Here is a 19,859-nt window from a genome sequence, read left to right as displayed (position 1 = left end):
TTTTGCCTATGTTCTCCTCTAGGAGTTTTATAGTTTCTGGTGTTACATTTAGATTTTTAATCCATTTTGAGTTTATTTTTGTGTGTGGTGTTAGAAAGTGCAAGAACAGATTCTGAATGAGCAGGTGCTAAGTTTCACCACGGCACCCATGTTGTCCTCATGGACGGAACATGAGAGGGTTATGCAGAGAGGTGGTCAGTAAGCATGGCCTGCAGGAGAAGTCATCCAGTTCTCCACTTTCTACTGGAGCCAGACACACTTCTACTGGAGCCAAACTATAGGGCAGTCTTAAGGCTTTCAGAGACCTTAGTGATACTTACATAGTACTAGGACTAAGATGCAGAGAAGGGGTACTCTCTTCACATTCTGGAGGGGAACGTGAAGCATCGGAGGTGTAACCGTGCAGCGACTCTTAAACATAAATACCTCACTAGAAAAATGTCAACCTGGAGTTGCCCTTGGAGCTTCTCCTAGCTTTCTTGCTGTTTCATTTCCAAGTGGTGTCCAACTCTTGAGACCCCATGGACTGTAGCCCACCAGGCTCCTCTGTCTATGAGATTTCCCAGGCAAGAATACTGGAGTGGGTTGCCATTTCCTCCTCCAGGGGACCCAGGGATCAAACCCGCATGTCCTGCATTGGAAGGCGGATTCTTTACCTGCTCAGCCATCAGGGAAGCCCACTCTCCTAGCTTAGTTAAGGTCTACTTGCAGAGAGAACAGTCACTCCTGTGTCTGAGGAGGCTGGAACCTTCCAGGAGTTTCAGTCTATGAGGGACACTTGTCTCATAAACAGATGAATCCCAATTGCCATGTTCTAAGGACCACAACTGAGGTGAACCACACGCTGTGGGTCCACAGAGAAGTGGCTAAAGGGCTCAAAGGGACAGGCGAGACACTTCTTGTGTGTCCTAAGTAGCATCAGGCAATTTCCTACATTAACTCATTCTACCATCTTGACAAGAGGGCGTGAAGACCATCTCAGCCTTTTATAGATGAATGACAACTTGGGCTTAGCCTCACCCCCATGCTGCTCCAAGTGCTGGGATGACTTGCCCCCACCTCCTTTGTCTAGAAGTTTTTATTTCTCCTTCAAGGTCTAACTCAAGTATCACCTCCTCCAGGAAGTCTTCCCTGATATTCTTAATCTGGTTTGATGCCTTTTTCTGTTTTGGTAGTAACAGCTTATTTATTTCCTTGTATTTCCCATTAAACTGAAAGGGAGAACTGGTCTGTTTTTGTATCCTTACCGCTAGCACGTTACCTGGCATTAGCCAGGTAGCAAGTGGCAGATTCCAGATTCAAACTGTCAATCTGAAGCCCATGCAGTCTCGTCAAGGACAGCAGAGATGATCTGGAGAGCCACCACATCACAAAGTACAAGATGACTCAATTATGAAGTGATCTCAAGCTGAAAGTTCATCTGAAGGAGAGAGATGAGGGCAACTTCCAAGAGCTCAAGCCAGAAAAACCAAAAATCTTCTCAGACGGTCACTGATTAGAAAGAACAATTTTAGCCTCTCCAGCAGCCCTGGAAGGCTGTGACATTTAAAGAAGCCAATGCGCACCTTGAGCCTGCCACTAAGATAGCATGTGACAGGTGCGTTAGGAGCCAGCCCAACCTGATGGGTGAGGAGCCGTGAACTTGGCTGGGATGACAGCTGTCCTTCCCCAAGCCATCTGAGGGAAACCGACTTTCCCTTCCCTGCGTGGCCTTTCCAAAACTGACCCAAGGACCCTGCATATTCTACTTGAAGTGGGTCTCGGGGACTGTGCGTTTCATTTCTACACCCCCAGGGTGATGTCCAGTGCTTCACACCATCCCAGAGCTATGGGACAGGCAGGAACAAGATCTTCCTTCACACAGTCATCAATCTGAGGGTTACCAAGGTATGCCGCCTTTAACACTGGTGATATGGAACATCTCAGGTGGTGTTTTAAGTGATATGTAGGCAAACGTTTAAAATATATTAATAGTTTTATATTCATTTTTACTGTTTCCTTCTGTTTATTGCAAGTGACTCTGCTTCCATCTTTTATATAAAATTATCTTCCTAAAAATCACTACGTTTTCCCAAAAGAGTAAACTGACCTCAGAAAATTTCTATGTACAAGAACATGTGATATGTTGAATATCATGAAAACAGTATGCAAAAGAATGATGTTTAAGAAACATGGACTGTAATTTGCTATTGATAAGGAGGGAGAAATGGAGAATATCACAAAATTTCCAGTTCTGTTTTGTTTTTATGAATTAAGTTTACTCTTTTTAAATTTTATTTTATATTGAAGTATAGTTGATTTATAATGTTGTGTTTGTTTCAGATGTACAGCTAAGTGATTCAGTTATAGACACTGATTTAATGTTTTTGTAGCTATTATTTATTATATGTAGCTATTTGTAACATCTAATACATATAGACAGATATGAAATTTAGCTTTCATTCCACATATAAAACTAAAGTATTGACTAGCTTGATCATTTAGTTAAAAAAAAAAAAACATGAGCTGTACAAAAAATATGAAAATATGGACTTGGGGAAACTCACAAATTGTTTCCAGAATAAAATGAGAGGATGTGAGAGAGATTTGAAATTTGAACTACATTATTTTTATTATAATTAGTAATAATACAAATGAAGACAATCAGAATATTCCTCAATTACTCAGTGATGGCAATGGCACATTGAGACAGAATGCAACAGCCAATTAAAGTCTGGTTTACCATGGCCTTTAAAATGTCTGCTGAGATGAATGGATAAGGAAGCTGTGGTACATATATACCATGGAATATTACTCAGCTGTTAAAAAGAATTCATTTGAATCAGTTCTAATGAGATGGATGAAACTGGAGCCCATTATACAGAGTGAAGTAAGCCAGAAAGATAAAGATCATTACAGCATACTAACACATATATATGGAATTTAAAAAGATGGTAATGATACCCCTATATGCAAAACAGAAAAAGAGACACAGAAATACAGAACAGACTTTTGGACTCTGTGGGAGAAGGCGACGGTGGGATGTTTCGAGAGAACAGCATGTATATTATCTATGGTGAAACAGACCACCGGCCCAGGTGGGATGCATGAGACAAGTGCTCGGGCCTGGTGCACTGGGAGGACCCGGGGGAATCGGGTTGGGGGGGGGGGAGGTGGGAGGGGGGATCGGGATGGGGAATACATGTAACTCCATGGCTGATTCATGTCAATGTATGACAAAACCCACTGCAATGTTGCGAAGTAATTAGCCTCCAACTAATAAAAATAATTGAAAAAAAAAAATAAAATGTCTGCTGAGTCAATGGCCCAGAAGAGATGGGCCATATTTTTATAAGAAAAATTAAAAAAATTAAACACATCTTCACAAATGCATTTTTATTCTTTGCTTCTCACAATGAATGACCACTGTTGCGTAGAAATAAATAGCTTTGCTTTTAGAAAAGGTGGAAAATAATGAGTGTTATTCAATGGAAAATTAATCCACTCTCCCAAACAGACACTAAAACATTCCTATCCAGGACATTTTTATCAGTTTCTTCTGCTCTCACTTCTTTTTTTTTTCCATAGCCATGTGGGAACGACAGCTAGTGCAAGTTTTCCAGAAGTTTGGTTTCGAGTCCAAATCCAAAGTGAAGATTTTCTCTAAAGCTTCTATCTGGCTCCTGTGCAGAGGCCGGGAGCCCAACTTTCTCCCTGACCACATGCCCTCTAGATCCTCATAGCCCCTCACACTGTGCCCACTCTCAGATGCCTGGGAAATGCACAAAATCTCTAGTCTGCAGAGTTCATTCTTTTTGCACAGCAGACGTTAATTCATCTGATGGGAGAGGGATAGCTGCCTTTCTCTGGACCTTCTCTTCTCTCCTGGCAACATACCAAAGAAATGCCTTTCATCTTTCCAGGGCTCACTCTCCCCAGTAAGAAGGCGGCACCTAGTGGCTTCTAAGGTCCCCTCCAACGCTGTTCCATGAACACTGAGGTGGGTAGGACATAGCTCACTGGCCTCTAAAAGAAGGATGTGCAGGTGGAGGTGGTCTGGAATGGTCTGAGTACAGACCACGTGCCAAAGGGCCTGTCATCAGCTGGACCGTGTTAACTCTTCAGGCTGCTTGGATTCCAGATTGCAGTTTGAGATGCTGACAGTGTCACCAGGAGCCAAAGAGGTTATGGAATCTGCAGTGTCTGATTTTTGAAGTCCATGAGTGCATCATACGGGCATCCAGGGTGACATCTATGTGGAATACAATACTGTGAAGCTGCCCAAATGTCCTAGGTTGGATGGAGGTTACATCACTTTCCAGTCATGTAAACCTGGGCCAGGAACTTGACCTCTCTGATCTAGTTTCCTCAGCCATAAATGGAGGTATACATACCTAGCTCAGAGGTGCTAAAACCATTTGAGACCACTAGCCCAGGGGTAGCAGTTACAATTACTTACCGTACTATAAGGTTGGTGAGAGAGACCTGTGTCTGGCTTGAACACCGCTGTGGAAGGTTATGTAAACAGAGTTTAACCCAAGCCACACCAATAGTAAATGTTCTATTAAGAACAGCTACCATCAGGCACTAGTCCTTACATACCAGTTACTTATAATATTAACCACTCCTCTGAGCCCAGAGTGCCCCTCCATCATCCCAGCAACCTCAACCCTTCCCCTTGGACCCTCCAGATCTCCCCATTATCCATCACAACATGGAAATTTCCTCCATGCTTTCTTTCTGAATGCCTGGTACCCTACTGGCTATCACATATTTTAAATTTCACCACAGTTATCTTTGTGGTGTCTAGTACTGTGCCTGGAACACAGTAGATGGTCAAAAAATATTTGTTGACTGATCAATGAATGAGCTTCCCTGGTGGCTCAGAGAGTAAAGAATCTGCCTACAATGTGGGAGATGTAGATTCGATCCCTGGGTTGGGAAGATCCGCTGGAGAAGGGAATGGCAACCCACTCCAGTATTATTGCCTGGGGAATTCCATGGACAGAGGAGCTTAGCGAGCTATAGTCCATGGGTCAAAGAGTCGGACACTACTGAGAAACTAACACTTTCTTTTTCAATGAATGGAATAGTTCTTTTGTTAACTGATACAACCATGTAGGGAGTTCATCAGTAGAAATCATTTGCATGAGAAATCTGTGTTCCTTATGTTTACAAAGATGAAAATCTCTGAAATCTCTAGATAACAAATTGCATGTGTGTGTTGAGGGGACACTTATTGAGAAAGAAAAGCCCAGGTACTTAGAACTACAGAATTCAACCAAGGCAAGGAAGTTGCTTAGCAACCTCATCCTCTGCCGGTAAACATAAAATGTCAAGCATGAGTCCTTCTGATTGGCCAGACAAGGGAACAAATGGCTTGCCGTTTCCACCCCTTAACTGCTGTGCCTGGGTAGAGAGTTCACTGTCCCATCCTCAGGATGGAATGGAAACTTGGGATGAATTATCAATAATGGTAACACCCAGCCACAGGGAAGGGGACAGAGGTAAAACAAACAAACAAAAAAAAAACTTGCTATTTCTAAGAGTCAGGACTCTCCATTAGAAACGTCACGGGGCCCTATCTCAATCTACTTTCTGTCATGATGGACACAATCTCACAACAACCTGCCTCCTTTTCACTAATGGAGGGATGTGCCACATAAGCCTAACAGTCCTAGAATATTCAGAAACCTGGCTTGTGCTTCCTAGTCAAAGGGAAACTTGTTCACACATCTTTTCCCTGCTTGGCTCATAATATACAGACAGGCTGCAAGGGAGGTAGGGAGGCCTGCAATATGAAGACAGTCAACTGACACTTAAATGTCATCTCCTCTGCTAAGTAAAAACAACAGATAATATTTATTAAGCAATTGCCATGAGCCAGACATAGATCTAAACACTTTACATATACTGACTTAATTCATCCCTACGAACCCCTTTAAGGTTACCAACTTTCATTCCTATTGTACAAATGAAAAACGGGGGGACAGAGAAGTTAAACAACTGGCCCAAGAGAACATGGCTAGTACATTATACAAGCAGCACTTGATTCTAGGGGAAGGGCAGCAGACCTGGGTGTTAATCCCGGCCGCACCATATACTATACTGGCTATGTGGCTCGTTATAACAGTTACTCAGGATTGCTCCTCCTCTAGCTTCCCCGGGCCCAGTTTTTGTCCCCAGCTCTGCCCTTCCCAACCCAACTGTGGCCTCTCTCAGGATTCTGACTTGGTATTCTCAGTTTTAGATTTTTATTGGAGTAGAGTTGATTTACAATGCTTAGTTTCAGGTGTAGAGCAAAGTGATTCAACTGTACATATATTCACTCTCTTTTAGATTCTTTTCCCACATGGGCCATTACAGAGTACTGAGCAGAGTACCCTGTACTATACAGTAGGTCCTTATTAGTTACCTATTTTATACACAGTAGTGTGTACATGACCTGGCACTTTCTGACTAAGACACTCCAGCCCCTCATATCAAACCCAAGCTCTGGTTTCCTTCATCAGGTAGGAAACCCAGTCCTCAGTTCAACTCAGCTTTTTCCTCTCTCTTTCTTCCACAGAAGGGGCACTCAGATGCCCGGGCCTGGCTGATATGCATTTCTTATATTTAAACTGCTGTGGCATTTTCAAAAGCACTTTCACATACTCGTCTGAGCTGCACCGCCACTCTGAGACTGGAGGGGAAAGTATTGCACAGGCATTGAACTCCACTTTTAACAGATGTGGACATCACATCATTAGCTGAATTCTTACTGAGCACAGGGAGAAACTGCATTTTTTTAATGGGAAGCCTTCTCTGCTACCAACGTCCTTTCCGGCTTTCTCAGTGGGGAAAGTGAAGAAATATGATGGGGGTGGCAAGCGTGTGGGAGAAGAGATGCTCCCTCGGGCCCTGGGGCTCAGCCTCCTTGGCCTCTCAGCTGGAATCTGAGGACACAAGATGCAGCAGCTAATGAACTGCTGCAGCTCCAACCAGCCCGCCAGCCTGAGCCCACACAGCCCGATTCCTGGAGGCCCCTCAGGAGGGCTGGCGGGCTGCCGCTGCCGGGGTGGGGGCGAGGGCTTGCTTCTTCCAGGACTTGGGTGAGGGGGAGGGCGAGATTGGCAGCCCCTCCTCCCTCTCTGCCTCCACTCTCCCCTCCATCCCTCCTTCTCCCTCCACCCCCACCCCTTTCCCTAAAACCTGCAATGATGGAGGTAGTGAAAAGCAGCAAAGATTGATAATCGGCCTCATTATTACCAGCATTATATATAATTATAGCAAAACCTCACTCATTTGGATCAATTGAGAGAAAAAATCAGTCTAAATTCGTGACAAGTTGGCAGATTACTTTTAAATTACAATTTTATTACTTCTAAGTAACACACGTGAAGAGTTTGTGTTTCAAGTACCACAAGCTAATGGTTATTAAGTGGGGATTTTATAAAATCTGCTTTAAAAGATTCTTTTGTAATTAACACCCGGTTAATATGCTAATGAGATTTCTACTATGCTTTCTTTTTAAATTGCTTAGAAACCAATGTAACTTAAAGAGGCTCAAGACTTCCACAGTCTTACTTGCTTAACAAACATTTTTGTTGTTATTTTTCATGAATGTGCAAATACAGACTAGTTCCTGCCATGATCAATTTAACCACCATTCCAAATTAATAATACCACAAATTAGTAAGGCCATGTTGTTTGGGGTAGCAATCAGACTTTCAGGACTTGAGGAACCACTTCATTTTCTAGAGAAGGTGCATGACTTGGTCGTGCAGTCAGGACAAAGACCTGGGTCTTCTGCTCCCACGTCAAAGCTTATTCCATCCAGTACATGCTGCCTTACATTTGTAAAACTCTTTATAATTGTCTGCTGTGTATTCCCACATCAGTTATTGGTTCTGTCAGTCAAAAAATGCTTGTTGAGGGCTCCTATCTGTGGACGAGGCTCCATGCTGCTGTCCCGTCCCTCAGTCGTGTCCGACTCTGCGACCCCGTGGGCTGCAACACGCCAGGCTTGCCTGTCCTTCACCACGGCCCAGAGTTTGCTCAAACTCATGTGCATTGAGTCAATGATGCCATTCAGCCATCTCGTCCTCCCTGGCAGGTGCTACACATAGAGCAGGCCCTTGAGACCACTATCTGTTCCATCCGAGCTTCAAACTGACTCAGAGTAGTTGGAAAGGAAGAAATTATCCTCATTAGACAGATTAGAAGACTGAGGTTTAGAATGATAAAGGGACACTTCCAAGTAGTTGTTGTGAATTATTAAAGACATAGAATCTGAGTTTAGTCCGGCACAATTTCTGTCAGCCTCTCTGCATGTAATTAATGGCGTTTTGCTTACATACCACCCTTCCCACCCAGGACCAAATTTGAACCTTGTTGGTACAGATGGAGAAGGCAATGGCACCCCACTCCAGTACCCTTGCCTGGAAAATCCCATGGACGGAGGAGCCTGGTGGGCTGCAGTCCATGGGGTCGCGAAGAGTCAGACACGACTGAGAGACTTCACTTTCACTTTTCACTTTCATGCATTGGAGAAGGAAATGGCAGCCCACTCCAGTGTTCTTGCCTGGAGAACCCCAGGGACGGGGGAGCCTGGTGGGCTGCCGTCTATGGGGCTGCACAGAGTCAGACATAAGTGAAGTGACTTAGCAGCAGCAGCAGGTACAGATGGATATTGTGCCATCCCCAATGTATTGGAGGCACAAGGGGTTACTGGAGAGTAGGGGCTCCACCCAACAGGACCAGCTGTCTGTCCCTTTAAACCAAACCCATGCACTGGTATGCCATGTACCAGCCCATCAAGACAAATGCCAGGAAGTGCTCCCGGCGTTGACTTACAGTGCCCCCCTCTGGCCCCTTGTTCCTGGGGTCCTTGAACACCAATTCTGCCCACACCCAGCTCTTGAATTCATGACTTCCATCTCTTTCTCTGTCTCTGTAGGCTTCTTGTTCACATTCTGAGGGGATCTTCCTTACCCAGGGATCAAACCCTGGTCTCCTGCATTGCAGGCAGATTCTTCAGTGTCTGAGCCAAGAGGGAAGCCCCAAACAAATCATCATTTCAGCGTGTCACTAGTGCATGCTTAGTCGCTCCGTCGTGTTCAAATTTTTGTGACCCTTTAGACTGGAGAAGGCAATGGCACCCCACTCCAGTACTCTTGCCTGGAAAATCCCATGGACCACTGAGCAACTTCACTTTCACTTTTCACTTTCACACATTGGAGAAGGAAATGGCAACCCACTCCAGTGTTCTTGCCTGGAGAATCCCAGGGATGGGGGAGCCTGGTGGGCTGCCGTCTATGGGGTCGCACAGAGTCGGACACGACTGAAGCGACTTAGCAGCAGCAGCAGCAGCGGACTGTATCCTGCCAGGCTCCTCTGTCCATGGGATTTTTCAGGCAGGAATATTAGAGTATGTTGCGATTTCCTCCTCCAGGGTATCTTCCTGACCCAGGAATCAAACCTGCATCTCCTGCGTCTCCTGCATTGCAGGCAGATTCCTTAACGACTTGGCCATCATAAATCCCATGCTCTCCTTAGCCTCTCAATATGGACTGTCTTCTATAGCTTGCAGGTATTTTAAAATATTGTGAACCATAAGCAGAAATAGAGACATAGAAAACAAATGTACGGATATCAAGGGGAAACGGGTGGGGTGGGAAGAATTGGAAGATTGGGATTGCCTTATATAAGCTGCTGATACTGTGTATAAAACAGAAAACTAAGGAGAACCTACTGCATAGCACAGGGGACTCGACCTGATGCACTGTGGTGACCTAACTGGGAAGGAAGTCCAGAAAAAGGGGTATGTGTTTACAGATAGCCACTTTCTTGTGCAGCAGAAACTAACACAGCATTATAAAGCAACTATACTCCAATAAAAATTAGTTTAAAAACAGAGAACCATACCCTTAGTACAGTGTTACCATTGGGTAATGGACATGGTAGTATTTGTTCTCAGGTCCCAAATACCTAAATTCCTTGGGCCATTCTCTTAACCTCAGCCCCAAAAAACAATTTCTAGGAATAAATCATCTCCAACTGTCCTACAGACTTCAGAGCTTGTAACTGGCTTATATACTCCTTCAGGACAGAGGATGGGTCTTCATTCTTGGTGTCCTACACAACCCCTGCACAAACCAGATGCTGAGCCAAAGTGTGCTAACTGAAAGATTGAAAGGCCCTCCTGGAACAGTCTGAAATATTCTTTCCCTCCTGGCGATCTCTAACTTTTGCTCTGTTCCCTATGTCACTGGGACTGAGAAAACACAGGTATCATGAGCCCCAAGCTTTCCAAGAGACTGCTTCCCCATGACATTAGGGACCAACAAAAGCAGAGACCAAAGAGATGCTGAGTCACAGAAATGCAACCCAGGCAACCAGCCTAGAAGGAACATCCCAACATATTTATTAAGCACTCTCTTTGCTGTTCCTCTGACTTCTTGTAAATGTATTTTGAGTAAAAGATCACAAGCTTTTCCATTTTTTAAGTTCAGATGCTGAATTCTAAAATCCCATTAGAAATCTGAGCTTGGTCTTGAATGTGCAAACTCTTGCTTCTCCCTTGCTCCTTTCTCAGTTACAGTATCTGATAAAAGGAGCCAACAGCCCCAGGCTGCACAATTTGAAGTTGAGGAAACTCAGGGAAACTCAGTGTCACTCAGGACACTGGCCTGGGGTGAGGGTATCCTGATGATTATAGGGATGGGAGGTCCCAGGTCACTGCCCTCTTTCTGCCAGATCTCATCTGCCAGTGTCTGTCCTGGAATGATTTGCTAAAATATAATTTTCTGTAACTGGCCCAGAATTGATGCCTTATTTACTTCACCTTGTCAGCCTCTCAGTGCACAGTCTGACATGTGAAGAACAGGCATGCCTCCTCTATGAAAAACCTACCTACAAAATTTAAGCTGAATGTACTACCATAGTCTCCAAGTTTTCTGAAGTAGGAAAGAGAAACAAACTTTTATTGTGTGTTTACAATTTTCCAGCCTTTGTTTTATTGAATCCCTACACTGTGGAATGTTAACCCTTGACCCTGTATAGTTGGTAGTATTGTTATTTTACAAGGACAGGAGGGGAGGGCTCTCTGTGGCTTAGCCTCCCTCCACATTTCTTTCTGCCACTGCAGGTTGCCCCCAAGGGCGCTCAGGAGAACCCAGTTTGTAGAGCATAAGTAGCCACAGGTCGCAGGCAAGCCCCACCTGCTTCCCCTAGTGTCCTCATCCCTAACTGATGGGTCAGTTCAGATGAGCTACAAGTCTTTTTCTGGCTTTAAAGATTCAGCTCTTGCAGGGAAGCTGGGGTGGGAGTAGGGGGTAGAGGAGGGGTGAAGAGCTGTTTAGAGCTAGTGTTGTTATTCACTGCTAACTGGGAGACAATCAAAATAGTACCAGAACTTCTCTGGAATAATCCCCTAGGGGTGGGCCAGCACACTCAGCGCAGCACATCCCCCTGCATTAGCTTGTACGTTTAACCACAGCCATTTCCCCGTCACAACAGAAGAGCTGAGCAGTTGTGACGGGGGCCACAACCAGCCACTGAACCAAGACCTGGGTCAGTCTCAAGAAAGCCACCCAAACCCAGGCCTTCTAGAACATTCGCTCCTTAGAGTCCCTGGGCCTCTGTGTTTTCTACTTTCAAATGAGAGAAAAAAATAGCAGCTTCCTCCGGGAGCCCCCGGCACCCCAGCCACCCAACTCTGGTGGCTAAGTTCTCTGCAGATACAGAAGCGACATAATGAGGGGAAGGAAGAGGTGGAGAATTTTGATTACTCTTTGCATAATTTCTTCCCCCAGTTGCTATTCAGCTCTCTATCTCTTGGTAAGATTGTAAATGTTTCAGAAAATAGTTTATACTAAATATACTCCTTCCTAAATCTCATAAACATTTATTCCTTCCTACATAAACCCTAACCACTTACCTCCATGGTAAGTCCCTATTAGCCACCCACACATTTGTGGAGGGGAAAACTATGTTCTGGCATACACGTAAACACACACACACCCTCCTCCCACATCCTCATGTTGCCCTCCACACAGACACACACATACACACGCACACCTCCAACTCAGCCCCTCCTCTGTGGCTATTCTTACGTAAGAAGGGGACTCTTCTACACAAGTGGTCAGACTCAGTAGGGTAGGGCTCTTACGAATCAGTAGCCCCCAGAGAAAAAGTGAAAGTGTCAGTTGCTCAGTTGAGTCCGACTCTTTGCAACCCCATGGACCGACTGTAGCCCACCAGGCTCCTCTGTCCATGGGATTCTCCAGGCAAAAATACTGGAGTGGATAACCATTCCCTTCTCCAGGGGATCTTCCTGACCCAGGGAAGATCTCCTGCATTGCAGCCAGATTCTTTACCATCTGAGCCACCAGGGGAGACCCAGGCCCCCAGAAGAAGCCGGCAACTAGTTCTCCAGAGGCCGCCATCGCACCTGCGTGACTGCTGACTTACCGTGTACTTTACTTCTCGAGGCCAGGCTCCTGCGGATACAGCTGCTTGGCAGTGACGTGACTGGCTTGGGCTGCCTCAGCCCTTCAAGGGATGTGCTGCTGCCTCAGCTTCCCGTGCCAACTCTGTGGCCCACAGAAGTTGTGAGAGGCATCTCAGCGCCGCTAGGACTCAGGACCAGACTGCCTGGGTTCAAAGCCTTGGCTGTGCCATTTTCCAGCTCTGGGACCTTAAAATGAGTTATTGCAGCTTACAATGCCTCAGTTTCCTCGTCTATAAAAGGAGTGCAATAATGATGGCAGTAATACCCACTCAAGGAGTTGTCATGAGGATTAAATAAGGTGATAATGGTGAAGTGCTTACAGTGGTAGTGGGCACTTAGTAAGCGCTACTGTGTGCGTGTTAAATGAAATGAGACAAGTGCCCTCTCCCCTGATCTCCTTTTCACCCTGAGGATTACTGCACAATTGGAAGGGGGATTACAGGATTTGTTCTGCCATCTTCTTAGAGGCTGCAACTGTCTCATCCAGGCAAACAAATCTCTTACTGGGCAGCTGGCAGGAAAAAAAGAAGAGAAAGGTTCTTACCTCATCACATGGGAGAGACCAGAGCTGGGCAAGTGGGCACCTTGGTGGGGTGCCCAGCTAGTCCCCACCCTGTGGCCAGTATGCCCAGTGTCTTGTTCACTTATGGGAGGATGGTCCGATATCTGGTAAGCACAGCCCAGACACAAATCCCAGGTGTTATTTCCCAAGGGTGACATTGCTTCCCTAGAGATTCTCAGAAATCACAGGAGCCCTCTGTGGTTCCACTTCCTAATATATGAAAGGACAGAGGTCATACTCTAAATCATTTATATGTGTGGTGCAACTTGCCTCATTGGGGTAAAAGGAGAGAGACTGTAGGCTACATCTGCTTCAGACTTCAGGTCTCCCCAGCTCCTGCAGGCAGGTCCTTCTCCCACCCTCCCTCCCTCTCACCTCTGCAAGCTCTCAGGCAGACCTTCCTACAGATGGGGTCCTTGCCTTTGCTCAATGTTTCTGCCTCTTAGCTGGCAAATACAAGCACAATGGAAAACATCAGTATAACTAAACCAAATAATTGTTCTCCTCCCCCAGGAATGGGGAGGAAGAGGAGCATTAGGGCAGACAGTCTAGACAATCCTTTCCCCTCCCCTCCACGGTTATATCAGCCTACTCTTGCATGGCCCAGCCATTGTGTTTCCTTTTATCTGAAACCTAATTACACTAAATACCAGAGCTCCCACAATTATGAAAATTTAAACCAGCAACGTATGTGGGTCTTTACGAATTTAATTTTATTTCCCCAGGTTCCTAATTCATTATTCTACAGTAATTTTTTATTTTTAAATTAATTTTCATGTTAGCACTTGGGCAGAATAGAGGGGACAAAAATATTAACTTTTATTAAACACCAAATATATAGACAACTCTCTGTATCTGCTTTTTCAAGCATTTGCACGTTTAATGCTCACAACCATGGTCTGAGATAGGATTTTAAACTACATTTTAGAGATGAGGCTCAGAGAGGTTCAATATCTTGCCTAAGGTCACACAGCTAGTAAGTAAAAATCTAGGAACCAAACTCAGTTCTCTCTATATATATAGATAGACAGATATCTTTCATGCTCTTTTCACTGTATCAGATAGGAGGAATGCTATTAGAAGTTGGACTCAGGGGCTTTTCTAGAAGGGCTCTCCTCCTCAACCCCATGTAACCTTAGACTGGTACTGCCTTCCTTGAGGCCTCAGTTTACACATCTATATTAAGAGAGGACTAAGGTGCTCTTTGACGTCTCAGGATATTACAATCCCAAGATTCCAGACAGCAGCTTCCAGTGAATTTTGGACTAGACCTTCTTTCTCCAGACTGTCTCTTCCTACACCTGTCCACCTTCAACCCTTTTATTCACCCCAACCATCTCAGAGGGTCTCCTTGGCAGTTAAGAAGCCATAACCTCACAGACTTCGAGGGTCCCAAGAATCTCATGGATAGGCATGTTCTTCAGACAACTGAACTCAGAAGGAAAAGGAAAAAGTGCTTCTCAGCTGAGAATGGGACCAAATGGGAGTCAAGGAGGCTTTTCACAGCATCCAACTGTATACTGAAGATCAGATGTCCACTTCACAGCCTTGGCCACCACACTCACTGGGTCACGTCACAAGACTGGCCCCAGTAGCTTCAACATTATCTCCCCCAGAACGTGTGTCCAGGGCCCCTCACCCATTGGATCCAAGCAGCAACCTCCTCCTGCAACCAGGAGTGCACACACCATGCAGGATTACGATGAGTCTGTGTAGTAACAAGCTTGCCCGGTACCAATAGTACAGACCATATCTCATGAACGTCTGTATTATCGGCACCTAACTGCACGCTTGGCCCATAAAAACTGCCCAATGCAGCCCGAATAAATAAGCAAACCCCCGGGCTCAACGTCTCCAGGACAGGGACCCCATCCGCTTTCAGTGTCCCACCACACCTTATGGAGGGGCATGCCCAGCGGAATAGGCAAGCTTTGCTCCCAAGCCTTCAGATGAATTGCCTATCTGTCCTCACAGGGGGTGGGGAGGGCAGGGACTTTTCAGTTCTCAAGACCTAACAAGAATTTCTGCTTTGTCGTGCCTGCCAGCGTCTGCTCTCCCCTTTGGCTCCTAAGAACCCAAACCTCTGGCCACCAGCTGACAAGTCAGAGGCAGTTGGTCAGCTGTTGGGCCCATTTACCTGAAGCTGGGCCACCGGGCTGCTTCTGTCACTGAGTCAAAGGAGCCTCGGGACCAAAGGGTCTGGGTGTGAGGGCAGCCCCTGGGAAGTGCCACCTGGCTGCCCTGCCTGGCTTGGCAACCTGGAGCTCCAGCTGCCTGCGCCCCGCTATGAGAGCCTGGACCCCCCCCCCACCACGCCCAGATCGGGACCCTCAGAGTGGAGGTGGGGGTGGTGACCCTGGAAGTGGAATTGGGGACAGCCGCAGGGGAGGGACAAGAGGCTATTAGCAAATCAAGAGGGGAGGAAACGGAGGAAGGAAAACACCGCAGCAAATTAAAGCACTGTTTTCTTTTTTAAAAAATTCAATTCTAGGGAGATCTGCTTTTAAATAAAATAATCAGTCTGTTGTTATGAAGTATCCCAGGTACCCTTAATATTGGCAAAACCTTTTCCGTCATTTTTTTTTTTTTTTTCCTCATGGCAAGCTGGGTACTAGGTTCATCCCAGTAATTTCCTCTTACCTCTCCCATTCTTCACACCCCCACAAGCCCACTGAGTTAGAACAATGCTCTCAGTCTACCTTTGTCTCAGACAGACTCCCAAGCATGTTGGCTCAGGCTCTCCTTAGAATATCCCCAGATCCTCCCATCTGTTCACTCATTCGAATGTGCAAACAGATCCTCACCTACGGACCGTTCTCTCCCACCCTCCCTCCCTCCCTCTCCCCATCCGTGCCCCTCGCTCCTGCCGCGCGCTTACACACACACTCGCCGGGAAACACACTCTAGACGCCGATAAACACAGATGCCCCCCTTCCCAATTCAATCCTAATCCAGTTATCCGGACCTCCCCATCTCCGCTCGGCCTCTCCAGACGGTCCCGGCGTTGAAGCCGTGTGAAATACTCACCTCCGAAGCCTGTGGGAAACTTCATGAAGTGAGAATAATTTCCATACATGTTGACTCTTCAGTTCATAGTCCTCCCGGGCGCGTCTGCTCAGTGGCTCGGCCTCTGCCTGCTCCCCAGCGCAGCCGGGCTCCCTTCAACTTGGGCTAACAAGAGTGGTCATCGCTTCCTAGCAGCCCGGGCAGCTCGGGCTGGGCCAGCCCTCTGGGATTAGTCAGGAATCTGCCTCTCGATCTGAGCGTCCACATCGTGCGTCGAGCCGGCGGTGGCGGCAGCAGCTGGTGCCTGTCAGTAATCACGCATAATGCCACCGCCGCGCTGCCGCGGGAGGCAGATCCTGTTGCTAGTTTGATTAAGTCGGGGCAGGGCTGCTGCGCGCGACTCTTACCGCTCCCGGCTGGTCCCCAGAGGTCCCCAGCGGTGGCACGATCTGTTATCTAGGAAGCCAATCGATGTGTGACTGACCCAGAGTAGGTCAGGACAGAGGAGGGGGAAGTTGGGGGGGGGGGGGCTCTTTAGATGTCTTTTCTTTGAGTTGCACCCCCCCCCAAAAAAAAATCAATGGGTTTTAATTAAAATGGGTTTCTTCCCTATGGCTTCTAGCTATCCAATGCACTTGGTGTTTGATCTGGGAAAGGAGGTGGGGATGGGGTGAAGAGAGAACAGACCCCTTCATAAACCCAAGATTGGCCAAGAGTGAGAGATCCTCCCCAACTTTGGAAAACTAATCCAGAGTGGCCCTTAGACTTGGGGTAAGCACCCCCTGCTCTGGTGGGAGGCACTGGTCTGCGCTCTAATGGTAGAAGCTTGAGAAGGGCAGTTAGGAGCCAGGGCTCACTCACACAGAACACAGTACAGGTAGGGAAGACGGACAGGTGGTCCTTCTCTGATGCGTCACTGAGGGGAGGCGGTCGCCTTATACACCACTGTCATCAGGCCGCCCGTTCAGAAAGTGCCACTGAGTCCTCACTGGCAGAGCTTCTTTGGAGGAACCGACCCGCAGATCATAAGGTCTATGCATCCCCTTTGATGTTTGGATCTGCTATACAGTTTTCCTGACAAACCACTGACCCACCTATGCCTGCACACCTCCAGTGATGGGAAGCTCAGTGTCATTCCATTCCACTTCTGAACAGCTCAGGAGAACGTTTTCACTGAGCTAAACTCCATCTCCTCCCCGCTGCTTCTGCCACAGGTTCTAGGCTACTCCCTGGGGCCACACAGGAGAAGCCTGTGGGGTCTTTCACAGTAGGATCATCTGCAAATTCAGAGATAAATCTCCCAAGGCCATAATCTACATTCTCTAGGCATTCTTGTCTCTTTTATTCATTTCACATATATCACCAACTGTTCAAGTCTGTTCACAACCTATCCTTTTTCTATGAATGTACTTCAATTTACATAGATACCCTTATGGTAGGGAAAGGGGTCAGCCAGACTTGGATACAATACTCCATATATGGTCCAAATTTTGTCCTCGTGGTGTTTGTACTGGGAGGGCAATGGGGGTGCTATCAGCATACCCACCAGAGGTCAGGGCCATGATCTGAGCTCTGAGGGTTTTCTTCAGAGGCAGCACTGCACATAGACAGTCATAGAGGCAGTCAAATCAGAGTCCCATGGTGGGGAAATAAGAAAGAAGGTTCGCATGGTAGGAGAACCCAGAACAAAAGCTAAGAATAAAGGGCTAGAGGAAGGAAGTCGGGATGGCAAGAGGGGAGGAGGCCAAGATGGAGGGTCAGAGCAAAAGCAGGTCAGGAAGGAGGAAGAAAGATCAGGCCAGCACTGTGAAGAGTCTTGTTGCCCAGAGCTCCCCTAGCAGGTCTCTGGTCTCAGAACATCAGCTGAGACCCGCATGGATGTGACCAGTGAAAAACATACATGGAATATCGTTTGCTAAATTGCATTAGCTCTGGGCAGCCTCACCTGCTTATTCATGTAGGGGTTGATAAATCCCTCCCCTCAAGTTGTATTTTATGCACGTTCCCCCTTCCATTCTTGGGCAATTGGTTTGAGAATCAACAAGCAGTATCTTCTTATGTTCCTCTGAAATAAAAATGTTCAGATTTATCATCCCAGAATTTTTGAGATCCTGCTTCTTTTGTCCAGTGTATTTTTTAATCCTTTCCCCATATAATGACTTCTGAAGATCTGATGAACCGCTTTCCATATTTTATTCAACTCATGGATAACAACATTGAAAAGGACAAAACAAGGACATCTTATAGCATACCACTAGAAAGTCCATTCGTTAGTGCCATTGACACTTTGTTCTGTCACTTGCTAGTTTTATGGCCTGGAGAAGCTGTACCTAAAAAGAAAGTACCAATTCAGGGGCCAGTCCTGCTGGGTACAAATCCCAGGTCCATTGCTTATAACCTCATGATATTGGCAAGTTACTAAATCTCTCTGAGCCTCCGTTACCACGTAGGTTTGTTGTGAGGGTTAAACCAGCCATGCATGAGTGCTCAGACACCCAATCATGTCTGACTGTTTGCAACACTATGGACTGTAGCCCTCCAGGCTCCTCTGTCCATGGGATTCTCCAGGCAAGAATACTGGAGTGAGTTCCTCATCCAGGGAATCTTCAGACCCAGGAATCGAACCCACATCTCCTGCTTGGCAGGTGGATTCTTTACCACTGAGCCATCTGTCAAGCCAATACGTATTGAACACTTAGAATATGCCAGATACATAGTAAATGTGCAAGCTATGTGTGTAAGCTATTTTGATGATGAGAATGATAATGATGATTATAATGATGATATAGCTCAAAGCAAGTTGATTAACCCCTTGTTTCCCTTTCCTCATCTATAAAATGATGGAGCAGGGTTAGATATGTTCTAAAATTCTCTTCAACTTTAAAATTCAGTGCAAAATATACTATATACACACCACTATATTTAAAATAGATAATCAACAGGATCTATTGTATAACACAGGGAACTATATACTCAATACCTTTTAATAAACCATGGTAGAAAACAATCTGAAACGAATATAAAACTGACTTACTTTACTATACATCTGAACCTAATACAACATTGTACAGTGAAGGCAATGGCACCCCACTCCAGTGTTCTTGCCTGGAGAATCCCAGGGATGGGGGACCCTGGTGGACTGTTGTCTGTGGGGTCACACAGAGTTGGACACAACTGAAGTGACTTAGCAGCAGCAGCAACATTGTAATTCAACTATATTTCAATTAAAAAAATAATAAATCAAGTAAAATTTGTAAAATAAAGTATAAAAATTCAATGCAAATTAATTAACCACCCATCCATTATTGTCCATTTTCTCCAGAGAGGTATCTGAAGGAAGCATTTCACTGAAGTACCAACTAAATTTCCTATGGTACTCCTGTCGGAGAAGGAAATGAGTTGCTCCAACATAATTGGTTTTTTGGTGAACAGGTGCTGGCAAGGGCTCTTCCAAGTCCTCCAAAGCCATCCTTTAGCAAGCTCTCTGCAGAGCCTTGTCCAAGGTCAGGGTCAGGATGATCTGTTTGCAGTTTGTGGTGGACTCTGCTTTCTTCCCCTTGTGCTAAATTAGCTGTACTGTCTATTTCCTTTCCTCCTGGAAGAAAGACCAGATTCCTTAGTCTGGCATGGAAAGACCTCACCATGACATCTCATCCTACCTTTGGGGATTTACAGAGGGAAAGGGTGCTGGTTCAGTTATGTGAGGCCCCCACTGTCCAGCTGTGTGGTCTCCGGCAAGCTCATTTACTCTCTGGGAAAACACCCACACTGCCAACCTCACTGAGGTTTCTGGGTTTGGTTTTGTTTTATGGATCAAAT

General features: G+C 46.0%; 1 protein-coding gene across 3 annotated transcripts in view; it reads right to left on the bottom strand.

Moving 5' to 3' along the window:
- Positions 1 to 16,461, bottom strand: part of RXRG (retinoid X receptor gamma) — a 51,670-nt gene extending 35,209 nt beyond the window's left edge. For all 3 annotated transcript variants that reach the window (XM_061119787.1, XM_061119789.1, XM_061119790.1), the window contains exon 1: positions 16,062 to 16,461. In XM_061119787.1, the coding sequence (XP_060975770.1) occupies positions 16,062 to 16,110 (49 nt within the window). In that variant the 5' untranslated portion in view covers positions 16,111 to 16,461. The remainder of the gene's footprint in view (positions 1 to 16,061) is intronic.
- Between the last annotated feature and the right edge of the window lie 3,398 nt (positions 16,462 to 19,859).

Source organism: Dama dama, chromosome 20 (assembly GCF_033118175.1).
Source record: "Dama dama isolate Ldn47 chromosome 20, ASM3311817v1, whole genome shotgun sequence".
Lineage (NCBI taxonomy): Eukaryota > Metazoa > Chordata > Mammalia > Artiodactyla > Cervidae > Dama > Dama dama.
The sequence above is the reverse complement of the archived record's forward strand: the minus strand, read 5'-3'. Positions and strand labels throughout refer to the sequence as shown.